At 37.5% G+C, this 21104-nt stretch overlaps 1 protein-coding gene across 2 annotated transcripts in view; it reads right to left on the bottom strand.

Moving 5' to 3' along the window:
* The window catches only part of cacna1ia (calcium voltage-gated channel subunit alpha1 Ia), a 284448-nt gene that overhangs the window by 193527 nt on the left and 69817 nt on the right, over positions 1–21104 (bottom strand). For both annotated transcript variants that reach the window (XM_057860633.1, XM_057860634.1), the window contains exon 2: positions 3753–4016. In XM_057860633.1, the coding sequence (XP_057716616.1) occupies positions 3753–3999 (247 nt within the window). In that variant the 5' untranslated portion in view covers positions 4000–4016. The remainder of the gene's footprint in view (positions 1–3752; positions 4017–21104) is intronic.

Raw genomic sequence — 21104 nt, 5'->3', positions numbered from 1 at the left:
AATTCCCCGCCCACGCTGTGGGTGTGTCTAAAGCCTAGACTGAGAATCTACGTTGATGAAAGTCTGTCCTGTCAAGTTGGAATATGGCCTTTAGAGTTTTGTAATGTGTTAAACTACACTGCACCATGCTAAAAAGACTTGTTACTTAATTTATCAACGTTAGTTGACTAACAGACTACAACCGACAATGTGCATGATGCAATGGTGTCATAAACATAGTTAAATTAATACCTGTCTAACAATGTCCTTTAATATGGAACAACGTCATTGTCGTATACCATTTCATCTATGGATTGTAAAACGTGTTGTAAAAATAGGGAGTGTGTGGGGGTGGCAGTATCGAAGGAAGTGCTTTAGTTGCTCTGCTGCAGGCGTGGGAGACTACCATTGGAGACACGTGTGTGCGTCTGTGTGTCATTGAAGGCCTCCACTAACCGAGTACCGGACAGATTTATTGATTTTCTAAGAGATGGTGAGACAGCCTCTTATTACCCTTTCATAAACACACATGCTGGAACACACCAACTCACACAAATATACTTCACAAACCTCATCTGATCTTGTCATCACATAAATGCAGTGTTTGATACGCTTACATGCATCTTCATCAATGCTTGAAATAATATAGCGATGGCCTCAGTTCAAACATGCAACAACATTGAGCCGCACACGCACACGCTAGTTTATTACTAGAGATACGCAATTTAAACATACTCCTCAGTGAGCCTCTGACCTGTCAGTTTAACATATTCACAGCAGGCATGAACACATCACTAAGCACTATGTGATGCATATTTTTGCTTCCTCAGCTGATTCCAGCAGCTGCTCGAAGGTTTTGTGACACATTTTTATCTTCTCACACAAATACAAATAGTAAGGATAGAGGAAGAGTTAATATCATTGCAAGAGGAAACAACAACTGTACAGCAAAAGCAAATTGTGCAATGCTTGATCAAGAAATGCTTATGGGTGACGTGTTTACATCATTTTAAGTCATGCCCACAACATTCATATTCTTTTTCTACCATTGTTTTCACATAAGTGAGACTTACAAATAATCTAAGAATATACAGAAGTTAGTCATTGTATTCTACTTCAAACATAACTAAAAACACAATAACTAGTTCAAACATTGATATTTAGCAGTGATTTTGCAATAGTACCCAGTTTGGGTCAAAACAAAGTGTAATTGCTGCCAAAGGCTATCCTATTGTTCACACATGATGATGATGATAACTCTTGTGTCCAGACCCACTTGAACTACTGAACAACAAACCACAGTGAAACCACCGAGGAAATGAACTAAACCAAGCTGTGTGTGTCCTATTACATTCAAGTGATGGATGCATACATGCACAATGCTGCAGCTCAGCGTGTTCTTTGTGTGCCTCTAATGGGAAAGGATCATCTTCGGTTCCAATGCCACTGTCAGTGAGTGCGGTCAGCAAACACACAATTGAAGGTTCGGTGCCACTTCAGCAAACAAATGAACACAAAGATTAAATTCTCCTTCATTATTTGAATACAATATAGCGATGTATGGACATGGCGTTGTAAAATGATGACTATAAATATGAAAAGGGGGGGGGGGGGGGGGAGGCTTATACACTGCTGGCCAGAATTATTGGCACCCCTGCAATTCTGTCAGATAATGCTCAATTTCTCCCAGAAAATGATTGCAATTGCAAGTGCTTTGTAATATTTTCATTAATTTTGCTTGTAATGAAAAAACACAAAAGCGAATGAAAAAGAAATTAAATCATTATCATTTTACACAAAACTCCAAAAATAGGCCGGACAAAAGTATTGACACCCTCAGCCTAATACTTGGTAGCACAGCCTTTAGACGAAATAACTGCGAACAACTGCTTCAGGTATCCATCAATGAGTTTCTTACAATGCTCTGCTGGAATTTTAGACCATCCTTCTTTGGCCAAAGGCTCCAGGTCTCTGAGATTATAAGGGTGCCTTCTCCAAACTGCCATTTTCAGATCTCTCCACAGGTGCTCTTTGGGATTCAGGTCTGGACTCATTGCTGGCGACTTTAGAAGTCTCCAGTGCTTTCTCTCAAACCATTTTCTAGTGCGTTTTGAAGTGTGTTTTGGGTCATTGTCCTGCTGGAAGACCCATGACTTCTGAGGGAGACCCAGCTTTCTCACACTGGGGCCTACATTATGCTGCAAAATTTGTTGGCAGTCTTCAGACTTCATAATGCCATGCACACCCTCAAGCAGTCCAGTGGAATAGGCAGCAAAGCAACCCCAAAACATCAGGGAACCTCCGCCATGCTTGACTGTGGGGACCGTGTTCTTTTCTTAAAAGGCCTGTGTTAGTAGGTCTATGTTGATGCCTTTTCCCAAAAAGCTCTACTTTTGTCTCATCTGACCAGAGAACATTCTTCCAAAATATTTTTTGGCATTCTCTGGTAAGTTTTGGCAAACTCCAGCCTGGCTTTTATATGTCTCTGGGTCAGAAGTGGGGTCTTCCTGGGTATCATACCACAGAGTCTCTTTTCATTCAGATGCCAATGGATAGTACGGTTTGATACCTTTTTACCCTCGGACTACAGGACAGCTTGAACTTGTTTGGATGTTAATCGAGGCTCTTTATCCACTATCCGCACAATCTTTCGTTGAAATCTCATATCAGTTTTGCTTTTCCATCCACATCTAGGGAGGTTAGCCACAGTGCCATGGGGTTTACACTTATTGATGACACTGCACACGGTAGACACAGGAACATTCAGATCTTTGGAGATGGACTTGTAGCCCATGCTTCCTCACAATTTTGCTTCTCAAGTCCTCAGACAGTTCTTTGGTCTTCTTTCTTTTCTCCATGCTCAAAGTGGTACAAACAAGGACACAGGGCAGAGGTTGAGTCAACTTTAATCCATCTTAACTGGCTGCAAGTGTGATTTGCCACCTCCTGTTATGTGCCACAGGTAAGTAACAGGTGCTGTTAATTACACAAATTAGTAAAGCATCACATGATTTTTCAAAGGGTGCCAATACTTTTTGGGGAGTTTTGTGTAAAATGATAATGATTTTTTTTCCCATGCTGTTTTGTGTTTTTTCATTGCAAGCAAAATCAATAAAGATATTACTACCAAAGCATTTGTAATTGCAATCATTTTCTGGGAGGAATTGAGCATTATCTGACAGAATTGCAGGGGTGTCAATACTTTTGGCCAGCAGTGTAAATCCCTACTGTGGAGTGAAAATTAATCATAATTAATTTCAATAAAATACAAAATAGTACATGATATGCTTCGATTCCAAATGTCTTTGTTTCTAAGATGACTAAGCTACCGTTAGCTAATTTTAGCTCTGATATCCTAAATTACATCGTGTGAGCAAACAGAAGTTACATTTTAAAAGTGCCTTTCAACATGATGAGAGGTTTTGAAGATGCCTTTTTTTATATTGTTTGCGCTCTTATCAGGCCGGCAGCTAGGTGCGTAAACACACACCAAATCAGTGTGTACCGTACTAAACCAAAATGTCGGCTAACATTTAGGCTCACAGCTCACTACTGGCATCACTTGTCATGTTTTAGTTGAGGGGCAAAATAGGAGCTGTCTATTAACTGATAGTTATTAATTGAGACACTGTGTGCCTTAGAGAGGAGGCCACACAATTAACCCACAACTTAACCCAAACAAACTGCACATGCAAAACAACATGGAAACACGGGTTAATATCATTATGGACTGGAAAAAGGACAGCATTTTCATTGGCGAATGAAAGGATATGGACTGGAAACCATACGGATGCACCAGCTGCGGGGGCAGGTGGTCTGCTTGAGGCAGAAGAAGACCACTGGTGCCAGCTCAGGGAAGGGCACCACAAGCGTGCTCAGGTCACTTCCGATGCTGGCGTCGTCAACTGGACCCATTTCCTCGATGATGTCATCAGCCTGCGCCGAGCCATACTCCTCATGATGCCCTGGCACTGCTGAGGAAATGCTCCTCAGCGGCACAGGACACTCCTCACTTGTCATGGCAACCCAACCGAGCTCTGAGGGAAAAGATTGAAAAAAAGGTTAAGGATGTGATAGTTTTAATCGACTATTCTTCCTGACTGTTGTAAAGAAACTGTACAACATGCACTTATGAAAACAGGTGACCTATATGATTCGCATATGGGCATGTCCAATAAAAAGGCATTATCATTCAGATGTTACCTTGTTTCAACATTTTGAAACATTACTTGAATCAAAATGAGAATCACTGATTTGTCAGTAGTGTTGTGAAGAGTAAATCAATTTCATGCAATGAAAAAGGCCAACGAATACATTAAATTGAAACTCAAAAAGCATAAGGGAATATGGTGTAGGAAAAATATCAAGGAAAGAAAACTGTTCTTAATAGTGATAAATGTGAATGCATTAGATTACGTCAAAAATTTCTACAGTACAAGAATAGTGCATTATAATGTTGATTATTTTATTCTTGTAAACTTACATGATTGAGTTAGGAAAGTTCTTGTAACATTATGGCAATTTTGTTATCAGCTGAACTATGAGTAATGTTGTCTTTCAGCGCACCCGAGCCACTCATTTGTACTTAATTCAGCCCAATCACTGCATTAATGTTTTAGCTTAAAACAGTAGGGGGGAGTCCTGAAGTGTAATTTACTTTTAAGCCGCTGTGGTGAAAACAATTTAAATGCAGTGAATGGGCATTTCGTAAGCCTCAAAGACCTGGGTATTGTAGAAGCAAAATAAGACAAACCAATAGATTCATCTATGTGTTAAATTCTCACACAGTTTGAAGTTGCATAAACCTGGACACAAGCAAATTGAGGTTAGTGCAGGTGCTCATGTACCATTCTTGTTTAGTTCACATGTTGCCATACTTTTATCTTGAAAGGGTACCACAGATAGAAAGACATGTAGTTCTTAACAGATAAATGTTAGTACGAGTTATAATAATTTGACATTAAAACCCCTCTTAATGTTTTTGTTTTAATAAAAATTTTAAAATTTTAAATCACATCATCATTTTAAGTCATAGGGCGGTGATGTGACATGGCAACGCTTCCGTACTTCACAGTGTCACTCTTTAACTATGTAAGGTAGTGATTTAAATACACCACAAGGTGTCAATGGCGAGTTTTAAATTAATAAGAGATCAAGCCAATGAGTAACCTGGAAACTCCAGACTCACAGCTGTTCCAGCTAAAGAGTCTGGGACCCAGCTCCTTATTGGCCTCTAAAGCCTGAACAAAATCATCTGTGCAATCAGATTAGTTTATTTGCGTGACGTGTTCTTAACAAGCAGCATCACTCTTGCGCGTCGGAAGTAGTCTCCACAACAACATAGATAGCGAAAGGGAGAGCCAAAAATATGTTCCTATCCACGATAAATTCAGTTTTAAATGTGCAAAAACAAATGGAGTCCAACAGTCTGTCTCGCGCTAGCCATATTGAATAAACTTCTCCGCTCTCCTCGTAGGTTTATGTCCTTGCGCTAGAGATTCTTGTCGCTTTACCAAAGTCACGTCCGCTAGTCGCTGATTAGTCCACTCCGCTATCTATATGCTGTGGCTTGTTCCGCCCTGGGAATTTGATCCGCGGAACAGTCGCCAGACTCTATAGCTGGAACAGGGGTGATTCTGGAGTTCCAGGCTAGCCAATGAGTGTGTTTTGTCCCTCGACTGACACGCAGTTTCATGTTTAGTGAGGGCCCATTTTAATTTACATTATTTGAGTGTTGTCTTCACAACAAACAAGACTCCTGATAATGGCTCCCAGCATCATAGTTTGTAGTTTGTGACTAAAAGTGTATTTGTTGAGCTAAACGAGTTGCTAAAATGTTTAAATAGAGTTCTACCTGTGTCTGAGTAAGTTTTATGTGTATTTTGCATATCTATTTTGATTGTGAATTTGTGAATGCCAGTTCTCTTTGCATTGTTTAACTGTGTGAGAATAGGGCCTCATTAATATTGATTGAAGCACTTTTCTTTTTGTGAACAAAATTTTTTGAGCGATATGAATATTATTTTTGCTGTATTTTCACTATATGATACTTATGTTTGTTGTGAAGGAGTTGCCGAAGCTTATCCCAATAAATGCCTGTGTCCACTGTCCTTTCTCTTTACCTTACACTCCACTGTGGAGTAAAAGAAAACTACGGCATCAGTCAAGGGACAAAACGCACTCATTGGCTTGATCCCTAATTTTAAACTCGCCATTGACACCCTGTGGCGTATTTAAATCACTACCTTACATAATTAAAGAAGGACACGTTTTTTTTTTTGTTTGTTTGTTTGTTTGTTTTTTCTAGAGAGTGATCCGTGGAATTCCGGCAGCATGGCCATGTGACGTCACCGCACTGCGACGTCAACAACAATGGCGACCTACTAGTTAAAATAATTTTACAAATTTTATTGAAACAAAAACTTTTAGAAGGGTTTCAATATCAAATTATTGTAACTCATACTAAGATTTAGCTTTTAAGAACTACATGTCCTTCTATCCGTGGTTCCCTTTAATAACGGGAAGATTACGATCAGCAATTAGGGCTTCCTAATTGCAGAGGTGGGTAGAGTTGCCCAACAAAAAATCCTCAAGTAAGAGTAACGTTATTTTTAAATAATATTACTCAAGTAAGCCTGAACGATATATCGTTTAAAGATCGCTGTTGCGATATGTGCGTGCGTGATAGTCTCATCGCAAGCACGTGCGAATGTTTTTATTTTTTTTAATCCACATACGGCCTGCTTTCTGCTCTGCGCACAGCCTCACACCCTCCCTCTTCCAGCTCTTTGAACCTCACAGTCACTGCAGCACTTGCTTATTAAAGTTAGCGATGCTGGTATCTTTGATCTTGCCAAAGAAGCGGACATCACAGCGCAGCAGCTGTCAATCATAGTTTAACTTGTTAAACTGTTTCTGGAAGGAAGCCACTTTGGAATGAATGTGTGTGTGTGTGTGGAGATGTTTGAGACATATAAATTAAATGCCAGAAGTGATCATGAGGATTTTGTAATTTCTACATGTCCACCAAGAGTCACAGCTAATGTAGATAAACAGAAGTATTTAATAAAGCTAAGCATTTTTCTACTACAGTACTTTATTCTTGTTCAAAAATGATTTGGTTGGACAGTTATGTTTAAAACTGATCATAATTACTACATTTGAAGTGCTTAAAACCATTTATTAATATATATATATATATATATATATATATATATATATTATATATATATTTTTTAAAATCATACTTTGGGGAAAAAGTGAGAAAAAAAACATGCCTTATATGTATCTCTTTCCAATGCTAAATCTGAATAAATACATTGAGCACACACACAAAAAAATAAAAATTTTGGGGGCGGGGTGCGCGACTTCGCGGTTTTTCACTTATCGCGGCGGGTTCTGGTCCCCATTTACTGCGGAAAAAAAAAAAAAAAATATATATATATATATATATATAAATATATAAATATATAAATATATATATACATATATTAGGGCTATCACACGATTAAAAATTTTAATCGAGTTAATTACAGCTTAAAAATTAATTAATCGTAATGAATCGCAATTAATCGCAATTCAAACCATCGATAAAATATGCCATATTTTTCTGTAAATTATATATATATTCTGTAAAATAAATTGTTGGAATGGAAAGATAAGACACAAGATGGATATATCCATTCAACATACGGTACATAAGGACTGTAGTGGTCATTTCACTCTACTGTCATTTAAATCTGTCTATGCTGTCCTCACTCCGAAGTGTCTACTTTTTCCAAAGCTAGATAGCTAGTGAACGACGCCTTAATAATCAGACTTCTTCCTATTTCATCTGATTTATTAATAAAATGGCCTCAAAACATTGTCCTCTTTAGACCGTAGTAAAACTACAAAAAAAAGTACACAAGCATTGCATTAGCAACAACGTTAGCTTAGCATGCTATACAGGTTCACTAAACATAAACAAAAAGCGTCTCATACAAAAAATATAACATTTCGCATACTAACATAATATGTACATTCTTTATAATAACCACATTTACGGACAAATCTTGTCCAAGGATCATATAAGCACAACATTACAACGTAGGCGTCAGCCCGAGACGTCGTGCAGCCATATTGAACTGGCAAGAAAGCAATAAACCATGTCGCAAAGCGACCACAAGAGTTCGCTGTTAGACAGCACAAAAAACGTTGCTGTAAAACATACCAAAAGGCAGAATACTGTCAGAGCGGGACATGTGCGTTAATTGCGTCAAATATTTTAACGTTAATAATTTAAAAAATTAATTACCGCGCGTTAACGCGATAATTTTGACAGCCCTAATATATATATATATATATATATATATATATATATATATTAGGGCCCCAAAAAATCGCAGCAATAGCTTTATCCAATATTGTTCAGGCCTATACTCAAGTAACAGTAAAAGTAGTCATCCAAAAATTTACTCAATTACAAGTAAAATAAGTATTTGTTGAAAATAATACTCCGGTAATGGATAACATTTTGAGCAACTGCTTACAATGTTTAATTTTTGTTAAAATCATGGTATATTTTTTTTCTCAGCACAACTTCATCGAAATGAACTGTTATTATTATACTGCATTATAACCTATTGCATGACCGTATTAGGCCAAAATGATGACACAAAAATGTTTGAATTCAGATCAGAACAACAATATGAAACATCACCCGTCCAAAGAGCATGCGCGATCTCTGGCAAAGTCAATACGAAGAATAAAAACGAAAAATGTAACGACTCTTGTGTAGCCCAAAGTAGTGCAGTAAGAATAGTGTTTCTTCACAAATCTACTCAAGTAAAAGTAAAAAATATTGCATGGAAAAACTACTCTAAGAAGTACATTTTTCTCAAAAAGTTACTTAAGTAAATGTTAACTGAATAAATGTAACGCGTTACTACCCACCTTCGTTCCTATGCATTAATACAAGCAAATCACTGATGTTTTGTTGTCAAAAAACCCACATAATATTATCAATTAATCAAACACAAGCGAATAAAAATATTAAACAAACGTGAAAAAGAGCAACGATCGTAAGGCTGACAAAAAGGCTTTTAAATTTTTGCCTCAGCTAGCCTTCCGAACATCAAACTAGCGAACAAACACTCAAGTCGGACATAGCAGCTGAAGCCTGAGTGGATGCAAAATAACATATTGAGCTTGGGAGTCCTCTTGCTTTTAACTTGCAGCCAAATGAGGCGGCCAGCATGGAGACAAGCCAAGGCTGGTAACACATTTACAAATACACATTCAGGGACACACGTTGGATGCGAGGCGTGGAATTGAGCACTGGAAGCATTAACAGAAGAATGTTTGGAGACGTGTGTGTGTGATTATTTTAGGGAGCGTGATCACGTGTGAATGTTCATCTTCATAATTACAACACTGTGGATGCATGTGTGCAAACAAGGTGTGTATTTATGCTAAATCCTACTATAGCAGGATTACGCATCAGTGGAGGGAGAGGCTTTGTTTTTATAGGATAATTATATTAAGGGCTATTTATTAAAATGAGAGAAAATGGGACACAAGTGATTGAATAAGATGGATATAATCCTCTGGCAAGATGTATGTTTTGTGCTTATATTTTCAATGTTTGCATGTTACAGTGTGGCAAATAAGTATTTAGTCAACCACCAATTGTGCAAGTTCTCCCACTTGAAAAGATTAGAGAGGCCTGTAATTGTAAACATGGGTAAACCTCAACCATGACAGACAGAAGGTGGAAAAAAAAGAGAAAATTACATTGTTTGATTGTTAAAGAATTTATTTCCAAATTAGAGTGGAAAATAACTATTTGGTCACCTACAAACAAGCAAGATTTCTGGCTGTCAAGGAGGTCTACCTTCTTCTAACGAGGCTCCACTCCTTACCTATATTAATGGCACCTGTTTAAACTCGTTATCGGTATAAAAGACACCTGTCCACAACTTCAGTCAGTCACACTCCAAACTCCACTATGGCCAAGACCAAAGAGCTGTCGAAGGACACCAGAGCCAAAATTGTAGACCTGCACCAGGCTGGGAAGACTGAATCTGCAATAGGTAAAACGCTTGGTTTAAAGAAGTCAACTGTGGGAGCAATTATTGGTGAATGGAAGACATACAAGACCACTGGTAATCCCCCTCGATCTGGGGCTCCATTGCAAGTTCTCACCCCGTGGCGTCAATATGATAACAAGAACGGTGAGCAAAAATCCCAGAACCACACGGGGGGACCTAGTGAATGACCTACAGAGAGCTGGGACCACAGTAATAAATGCTACTGTCAGTAACACAATGCGCCGCCAGGGACTCAAATCCTGCACTGCCAGACGTGTCCCCCTGCTAAAGCCAGTACACGTCCAGGCCCGTCTGCGGTTCGCTAGAGAGCATTTGGATGATCCAGAAGAGGACTGGGAGAATATGTCATGGTCAGATGAAACCAAAATAGAACTTTTTGGTAGAAAGACAGGTTCTCGTGTTTGGAGGTGAAAAAATTCTGAATTGACAATGATCCCAAACACACAGCCAGGTCAACAAATGAGTGGCTTTGTAAGAAGCATTTCAAGGTCCTGGAGTGGCCTAGCCAGTCTCCAGATCTCAACCCCATAGAAAATCTTTGGAGGGAGTTGAAAGTCCATGTTGCCCAACGACATCCCCAAAACATCACTGCTCTAGAGGAGAGCTGCATGGAGGAAGCGGCCAAAATAGCAGCAACAGTGTGTGAAAAGCTTGTGAAGGGTTACAGAAAACGTTTGGCCTCTGTTATTGCCAAAAAAGGGTACATGACAAAGTATTGAGATGAACTTTTGGTATTGACCAAATACTTATTTTCTAACATGATTTGCAAATAAATTATTTAAAAATCAATTAATAAGATTTTCTGTTTTTTTCTTTTCCACATTCTGTCTCTCATGGTGGAGGTTTACCCATGTCGACAATTACAGGCCTCTCTAATATTTTCAAGTGGGAGAACTTGCACAATTAGTTGTTGACTAAATACTTATTTGCCCCACTGTATATGAAAAACATATTCAAGGTGAATTTGGTTTTAATGGAGGGCTGGTATGGATTCATTTAATTTCTACTCACTTAAAAAGGGAAAATGACTTGAGTTGAGTGAGGTCACTGAACTAAAATAAGCTCTGTTAAATTGTATATAAACTTGCGATAATATAAATTGGCAACACTTTAAAATAACTTTGTTATAACTAGTATAAGTGCGGTCAAATTTATCGTGTTAACAGGCGGGAATTAATTTTTTAAATTAATCACGTTAAAATATTTGACGCATTTAACGCATGTGCGGAATGACCCGTTCATGCATTGCCTCAAACAGATTACAATGATGCCGTTGCACAGTGAGAGCTAAGAGGCAGAGAAAGGCGAGTGGTCGCAGGCGTTCATTGGACCGTGCCGTTTATTGGCATAAGCTTCGGCAACTCCTTCACAACAAACATATTTTTAGTGACACATTTAGTGAAAGCACAGCAAAAATAATATTACAATCTCTCAAAAAAAATTAATGTTAACACTAGAAAACCCAGCAGAGGCCGACTCGGCCCTTCCTTAAGACAAATATTCCTAATATTCCCAAGCAATGGCCGATTTGGCCTCTCTTCCTAAAAAACCCAGAGGTGGCCCAAATGACCCAAGTGCTTTTGAATTAGCAAGTCGTTGTCCGACAGACAGCAACCATTCATATGTAAATGCAACCACTAGACAAACATTGTGTTAGAATGCGGCCCAAACGGAGGAGAACACACCACGGTTGCACACTTAATGTGATAGTTTTTGTCAGTTCAAGTCAAGCTACATTTATTAATTTAGATTTATTTATGGAGTTTTACGCTTTTTACAAACTTTTAACTTAATTCTCCTATACTCCACACAGAAAAACAGAAAAAAATGGCCCAAATGTGTACATTGTTTTTGCAAAAAAAACGTTTTAGAACTGCAATTTGAGTTTAAAGCGAGATCATGTATATAGTTTAGAATGACTGGATCTAATGGAGCATGAATTGTGGCCATTTTGTCTGAAGTTAGTACGAGAAAACGTGTAGAAAACCTTTGAGAAAAACAGAAACAGAATTTGTGTCATGAGAAGGTGGAAGGGAGCGGCCCTGAACAGTTTCTTTGACACACTGAAACAATGACTGAATATCCTAATAGTCCTAATTATTATGAAGGGAATATATACTGCACAGTGTTGTCGATCTTACTTTAAAAAGTAATTAGTTACAAGTTACTAACTAAATTACTTTTTGGGAGAAGTAACTCAGTTACCTCATTGTAAGAGTAATTTGTTAATCAGTAACTCATGTTACTTTTCATGTTCTACACGTTATTACAAATATACAATAGAAAACATTTCACATCAAAGATGTTTATGTTAACTGATTGAATTGATTTTTTCATTCCTCCCCCCAAAAACGTAGGTCAGATTTTTTACTTTTTTTTTTTTTTTTTAATTCACCTATATGAGAGTTAGTGGTATACAATCTCATTGGGCTGTCATGATAAATGGTAAAAAAATCACAGGGACTTTGATTACTTGCCATTGAAAATAAATGGGAAATTTGTTTTTATATGTATTTGTTTAAATTCTGATACAGGACATACCATCTTCATAAGTAGGACTGATAATTCAACATTCAGTCATTGTTTCAGTGTGTTCAAAAGCAACTGCTCAGGGCTGGTCCCTACGCCCTCCTCAGTTATTTATTTTGAATCCTAATTAATAAGTCTCACCAAAAAACAAAGGAACAATATATATGCCGATCCTTTCCTTAGGTGGTAAAATGATCAGGTGTTTATTTTGTCATAACATAGCAATTGCATAAAAAAATAAAATAATAAAATAAAAATAAAAATATATATAAAAAAAAAAAAAATATATATATATATATATATATATATATATATATATATATATATATATATATATATATATATATATATATATATATATATATATATATATATACTGGACTGGATTGTGTATTCTAATTTTCTGAGACAGTCCAGTATATATATATACATACATATATACCGTATATATAATATATATTTCATGTGTGGTGCTCTTCGAATGAAAATATATACTTTGATTGAAGGAACTTTTTTTTTTTTGATTGACTAAGACATACACAAATCTACCTACAAATTTATCAACCTACAGTAGGCAAGTAACAAATAAGTGTCTACTAGTCAGGCTACTTTAGCTGAGGAGGGGATTGGGCGAAAGAGAAAGCAGCCTCACTCAGCAAGGTTTCGCCCAACCCCCTCCTCAGCTAAAGTAGCCTGACTTGAGCCTTTTTCGCCCAACCCCCGCCTCAGCTAAAGTAGCCTGACTTACTCAGACACTTATTTCTTACTTGACACTAAACTGCTAAACTTCTGAGAATATTTTAATAACAGTATTTTAATAATTCTAATTCATTCGGATGTATTTGTTTGAATACCCTCTACATGTTAAAAAAAAAACAATTTCAAAAAGATCAATTAACAATTTGCTGTGGATATACATTTATGTGTATATATATTTAGAAATAATACAACTAAGCACACCAAGACACAGTGGTGAAATGAAGAGCACCACACATGAAATTGCTGGGAAAAAAATATGCAAGATTAGTAAATACCACTCTTGGTTCAGAAACAAGCCATCATTCAGGTTTCATACAATGGTGTAAATATTATATTGAATTTGAAACCAAATTAAATTAAACTGAACTAGTGCTCCACATCTATGTGCATGTGTTGTGGACCCTTCCGTTAGTTACCAGTGTTTGTTTTGTTTGCTTTGCTTGTGTCATAATTATTGCTGATTCTCAGGTGCACAAATACATGAACTGAACCCCAGTAGATAAAAATATATAGCAAATAAATTTTAAAAATCATACAATGTGATTTCTGGATTTTTTTAAATTGTCTCTATCAGTGGAAATGCATCTATGATTGAAATTTCAGACCTCCACCTCTTTTCAAAGTGGGTGAACTTGCAAAATCACAAGGAGTGCAAATAATTGCTCCTCATTGTATACCAAGTAGTCCCAGGAAAACAAAAAAATTCTTGACAACCTTTCAACAAATCCAGTAAAGAGGATAGAGGGTGTATTAGAGGTACATTTATGTGTGTTTTCTATAGTATTTCATCGTTTTGACTTGATAGTTTTGATTTGCTATGATTACTCTTGTTTAAATCCTGTGCATCAATAAATACCAGGAAGAAAAGACAAAAAATAACTTTGTCAGACTCTTATTTCAGTTTTACATTTGATACTGATTCAATGTTCTATTTTCTGCAGGCATCACAAATATACTGTTATAACAAATATTGCTAGCATATAAAGGCCCCACAAATACACTGTCAGAGATATTTTTTCCGACAGTAAAATCGTAAAACAATACACATTATTAAAATGTGCAAAACCCCATAAATGTAGCTTGACTTGAACTGACACATAATATTACATGAATAGTACTACTGTTATGTGTTCCCCTCCATTTGGGCCGCATACCAACACAAGTGGTTGCATTTCCATATGAACGGCTGTTGTCTGTCCGACAACGACTTGCTAATTCAAAAGCACTTGGGTCATTTAGGCCACCTCTGGGTTTTTTTGGAGGAGAGGCCAAATTGGCAAAATGGAGTAGCAGAATTCTCTGGGACTTCTAGTGTTAAAAAAAAGAAAAGCGCTTCAATCTGTATAAATGAGGCCCAGACTTTGGACAAACTATTCAAACATTTCGTTTAGCTGTCATTTAGCTCAACAAATACACTAGATGGCAATATTTAGTCAAAATATACAAACTATCAGAGGTCTCGTACGTTGTGAAGCCAGCACTCAAATGACCGTGATGTACACTTGATGGACAAGTAAACAGTGAACTACGGCGTCAGTCGAGGGACAAAACACACTCATTGGCTGGCGATTCTAAGTAATTTAAAACTCGCCATTGAAACCTTGTGGTGTATTTCAATCACTATATTACGTAGTTAAAGAGACTGTGGAAGAACGACAGGGAGCCCATGTGACGTAACCGCTCGGCGGCGTCAACAATGCCGAGCAACTAGTTTATTTTTTGATTGAAAATTTTACAAATTTTATTAAAACCAAATCAGTAAGAGGGGTTTTAATATAAAATTTCTCTAACTTGTAATAACATTTATCTTTTAAGAACAACAAGTCTTTCTAACCGTGGAAGGAATGTTAATCATGTAAATGCCATCTTGTGGATTTGCAGTTATAATAAAAAAAAAAAACAGTACTTATGTACAGTATGTTGAATGTATATGTCGGTCTTGTGTCTTATCTTTCCATTCCAACAATAATTTACAGAAAAATATGTCATACTGTATTTTAGAGATGGTTTGAATTTGCAATTAATTATGATTAATTCATTTTTAAGCTGTGATTAACTCGATTAAAAATTTTTAATCGTTTGACAGCCCTGTTAATAATCGATATAGTGTTGACTTGTTAACTGTTTCTTAACATTTTGTTGTGATGTATTGACGTTAAATGCCCCACATAAATTCAGTTTATCCTGTGTTTAGCACAAAAGCTTTCCCAAACTCATGGGTTTACTGTTGTATTTTGTTATTTTGCCATGGGATGGCTCAGTATGTGTGTTTCTCTGCATTAAACAAAATGTTCAACATTTCATCCATGGTGTTTCTTGGGTAAAGTACAGCACACAGAAAGGCCTATGGGTGGAACAATCTTGATGTACAAAAATTTGATAATTTCATGTCAAATTTTTAGTAGCTATTTAGCAAACTATTGACAATTGATCTGTAAAGTGTGAGTTAAAATATTTAGTGTTATTAAGCCTATCTATGTCATTGGGACGTTATGCTAAAGTAGCACTTATCCCTCATTTACTAACAATTAAAAATGAGGAGTAGTTGCAACTTTAGAATAAGGTCGCAATAACATAAATAAACTTCAACTGATACTTAATAAGTCATTAGTTAGTAAGCTACTAATACCTTGTTTATGGTATATTACTAATTTATAAGGTGTATGTATAAATCATTGATATTTAGCTTACAAGTCATTTATTACTCATTAAGCATCAGTTTATTTATGATATATTATATATAAGGCATCATTATAAATAAATAACAACCAATTAATAAAGCAACAATAAATCATTTATTAACAGTTTACTAATTATCTATTAACTAGTTTTAACAGTTATGATAAAGTGTTACCAAATAATTAAATGAGGAAAGCATAGATTAAATGCAATCTGTTTATATGCAATTTGCATATATTAATTTCACATTCAAAGATTCCCTTTGCGAAGGAAGTGGATTAATTCATGTTAAACGTTTTAAAGATAAAATAATGCATAACAATAAATGTGTTTCCTCACTATTTTGTAACGTTTCCTCCCCCCAAAAAATCTTGATAGTCTGGTTTACAGCATTTAGAGTAAACACACAACGCTAACCACCCCATTACACAATTCAAGTTTGCTCAATTAAATATCTATCCATTCGTGCATCCATGCTCTATACTGCTTATTGTGGTCTCAGAGGAACTACTAGAGCATGACTTTGAAGTGGTATACACATATGAGCACACCCGAGACTGGTTGCCAGTCCTTCGCAGGGCAAATTTAATATCTAAATGTGATTGTGACCTTTTACTTGCGTGGGTGTGAAGAGACCAAGAACGAGTATACGCACAAGCTCCCCACAGGTAACACAAATAATGCTCACAAATTAACACATTTAATTGGAAGAGTAGATCTATTAGAGAATCTATTAGTTATACTCTGAGAACACAAGAATCTCTTTTTCCTCACGCTCATTGAGTCTCAGAAAAGGAATTTCTATTCTTTAGCAACTCATTAGGCCAGAAAGTGCATATGCATGATACTGCTTACTAGTATATGCATGTGTCTGTCTGAATTTTGGTGTGTGCCATCTTATGCGCGTACGTGTGCGCAAATATTCTCTGAGTGTTGTGGGTGTGTGATTTGGGACAATGCTGAGCCAAGCATTGCTGCCATGGTTCTCACTGCCGCACCAACTTAACACCTGGCTGCAACATCTCTGGAGCTCTTCCCTTCACTGTGACACAACACAATAGGCTGAGAATACACACATGTGCAAGTACACTATACACAGCCTCGTGTCATTACAGTGAAAAATGAGCAAGAAAAATTGAGCATTTCAAAAACAAAGGACACGTCCCTGATGAATGGTTTGTATCCTGTGCATTCTATGTTGCTGTAGGTGTGTGTGTGTGTGTGGGGGGGTTCTCAGCAGAAACAGCGCTGTGGTGTCATAAACACAGCACCTGGTGAGAACAATACGCACACACATGCACACACAGATCCTGTTTCGCTAGACACGTCGAGCATTTTTTTTCATGCGGTGACCTGAAACAAAGCACTTTTGACGCATACTGCTGAATGATCAAAATGACACATTACTCTTTTAGTGAGCCTATCAATATAGTCCGTTGGAGAGCGTAATGTATTTATAAACTAGCCACTGACAGAGGAGCCAACCCAAAATGAGACTCTTGGCTTTTTGACAGCATCATAAAATATATTTAGAAAATGTGATTAATGTGGCTGAGGCCAAATGGAAAACGTAATTCCCACTGGGTAACCTCATGGCAAGTATATGCTGTATAAACATGCTCCGGGTTAGGGACTCTCTAAAATGTGTTGTATGATTTAGGCTGTGGTGTATGGTTAACTCACCTAACTTTTGATGAGGTGAGTTAGGTTTGGTTGCCACTTTCTCAATATGCACCCTGCAATTGAGTGGCAACAAATCCAGTGTATAGACAAGTTTCCTGAGCGAAACATGAGCAGCGCCATCTTTGAATTTTCTGCTACGGACGTCTGGCTTAGACAGAACACCATGAATTGTGGTTGAAGTACCGTAGACAAAGTTTTAAACTGCCAAATCATAGCAGAAGAACCCAAGGAATCTCCAAAAATGGATTCAGCACGACATAGATGAGACTCTGGGATTTTCCATGCTGTGCTTGGTTGTGTGAACTACTGGAGGCACCCATACAGTGGGGCAAATAAGTATTTGCTAATAAGTATCAACTCCCTCCTCACCCCGTGGCATCAAAATGATAAGAACGGTGAGCAAAAATCCCAGAACCACACGGGGGGACCTAGTGAATGACCTACAGAGAGCTGGGACCACAGTAACAAAGGCTACTATCAGTAACACAATGCGCCACCAGGGACTCAAATCCTGTACTGCCAGACGGGTCCCCCTGCTGAAGAAAGTACATGTCCAGGCCCATCTGCAGTTCGCTGAAGAGCATTCGGATGATCCAGAAGAGGACTGGGAGAATGTGCTATGGTCAGATGAAACCAAAATAGTTTTTAGGTAGAAACACAGGTTCTCGTGTTTGGAGGAAAAAGAATACTGAATTGGACAATACCCACTGTGAAGCATGGGGGTGGAAACATCATGCTTTGGAGCTGTTTTTCTGCAAAGGGACCATGACGACTTATCTGTGTAAAGGAGAGAATGAATGGGGCCATGTATCGAGAGATTTTGAGTGAGAATCTCCCTCCATCAGCAAAAGCATTGAAGATGAGACGTGGCTGGGTCTTTCAGCATGACAATGATCCCAAACACACAGCCAGGACAGCAAAGGAGTGGCTTCGTAAGAAGCATTTCAAGGTCCTGGAGTGGCCTAGCCAGTCTCCAGATCTCAACCCCATAGAAAATCTGTGGAGGGAGTTGAAAGTCCGTGTTGCCCAACGACAGCCCCAAAACATCACTGCTCTAGAGGAGATCTGCATGGAGGAATGGGCCAAAATACCAGCAACAGTGTGTGAAAGGTTTGTGAAGAGTTGCAGAAAATATTTGGCCTCCGTTATTGCCATCAAAGGGTACATAACAAAGTATTGAGATGAACTTTTGGTATTGACCAAATACTTATTTTCCACAATGATTTGCAAATAAATTCTTTAAAAATCAAACAATGTAATTTTCAGTTTTTTTTTTTTTTTTTCCAGATTCTCTTTCATGGTTGAGGTTTACCCATGTTGCCAATTACAGGCCTCTCTAATATTTTCAAGTGGGAGAACTTGCACAATTAGTTGTTGACTAAATACTTATTTGCCCCACTGTATATATGCTTGGAAGAGGAATGTTTTGAACAGCGTCCAGCTTCAAAGCGCCTGTGTGGATCTACCTCGCCATACGCCTTAAATTGAAACCAGTACCAGAGAATAGGTTAAGGATGTGCTTTTAACCTAAAGGATTCACCTAAAAAACAATATTATAACAATCTGTGCAGCCTGTGTTAACATTGGGTGTAGATTCATTCACCGGCCACTTGAGTGACCAAATTGAGGTGAAATTACAAATAATATTACAGTTCCCGAATACAAAATGGCTGACACAGATTATGTTCTTACAAGGAAATACTATAAGGTAATTTTCACCGTTTTAGATCACAGTTGGGGCAACGCACTCTCTAAACTGCGCGTGCGCGATCACTGCTTGCACAAACACTACGCACAAGAAAATCTATGCTGCGCACAACATAAAATTCAATAGAATTATTGTAGTATCACTAGGACTACTGTTGGCGCCGCAGCACGACACTCCTATTGGTGTATTCGATATGGCAATGCCATGCTCCCGTGTGTGTGTTTCATACGCCAACGCGACGCTCTTATTGGTGTGTTCGATACGGCAACGTGACGCTCCCATTGGTGGGTTACTACACCATGATTGTATACAGTTGTGAGGTGCATGACCTTGGTGGGTGCGGAGAAAAATAAATAATGAAAAATGAGCTCGACTCCTGTGCTGACTTACGAATTTTTGCAAGCACTACAATATTAATATCTAATTTTAGAATTGATATAATCTAGTTAATTTGACCAACGAAAGTGTTTTCTGCACCATTTTGCAACGTAACTCAATGAGCAACAGGTGTTTAGCCAATAATGTGACAAAGTTCACTTCACTTACGCTATGCAGCCTATAGGTGCCTTACAGGTTAGCTAGCCAACAACAGTGCAGCCGAATATAGACGCAAATGCTAATCCCTTATCATGGCGAAAGGAATGGGCAGCAATACTACACTCATCAAGCCAAAGTACCAAAGAAATGCCGTTCTTTTAAGATGGAATGGCTGTCAGAGTACAGTATGTGCAAATAGAAGAACAAGCGGTGAAACTGAGTGAGATTTTTTTCTATTTTTGCTTTTTAACCTGTCCTGTATAGCTGCTCAGACAAGGAGAATATGAATATTGATTTTCCTTATTGTCTGAACAGCTTTAATGTGTGAGTTTGATATTATCCCATTGTGGTTGTTCATCATGTTTTATTTATTAACTCACTTATATCACAATTGGACCTCTTCCAGGCCAAAGCGGGACTCTCACATATAACATAGTACACATCTCATGAACAATTAGACTTTTGTCTTTTTCATTTTAAGTGGGCCAAATCAATTATATTAAAAGGAAACTAATGCATATTGCTGCAAATTTTCGTTCTTTTAACAAGCCATGTAACTTGCTATGATCCAAGGTTTTGAACAGGCGTGATACTAGTGTGTGGCCATAGCGTATGCATCTGATGTTGCTCACAGTGGTCCTCAGTTTGCTCAGGGAACTTGTGTGTCTGCTTAGACACATGAAAAATTAGAGGGAACATTGAGTTGTGGTATTATGTGCTCATCACACATGTGTAAAAACAAATATTATGTCAATCTTATATTATTGCAGATATTGATAATAATCGTAATAGGTAATAAGCTTTTGGACAACATGATTCCATTTCTTGTTTTATTTAAAACAATTGGTGCATGGGCAAAACAGGTCAATAAATCACAATTTATAAAATTATTGGAAATATATTAACTAAGATGGAGCATAAATCGAGCCTTCCATTATCAAGGTAGAATGCACGTAGTCTCGATATATGTCCATCAACGTAAGTGTTGTTGTAAACTTGTGAGGCACATCAAGCTGCCTTCCCTTGCCTAACAGCATTTTCTACCTGTAAAAAAACGAACAAAAAACGTGTGACACTTGAGTTTATGCATTTCTTTATCGTTAAAGCTACTGCAAAGCTAATTACGTCTCTGTTGATGC

Source organism: Corythoichthys intestinalis, chromosome 16, assembly GCF_030265065.1.
Source record: "Corythoichthys intestinalis isolate RoL2023-P3 chromosome 16, ASM3026506v1, whole genome shotgun sequence".
Taxonomy (NCBI): Eukaryota; Metazoa; Chordata; class Actinopteri; order Syngnathiformes; family Syngnathidae; genus Corythoichthys; species Corythoichthys intestinalis.
This window is presented reverse-complemented; position numbering and strand designations above follow the sequence as displayed.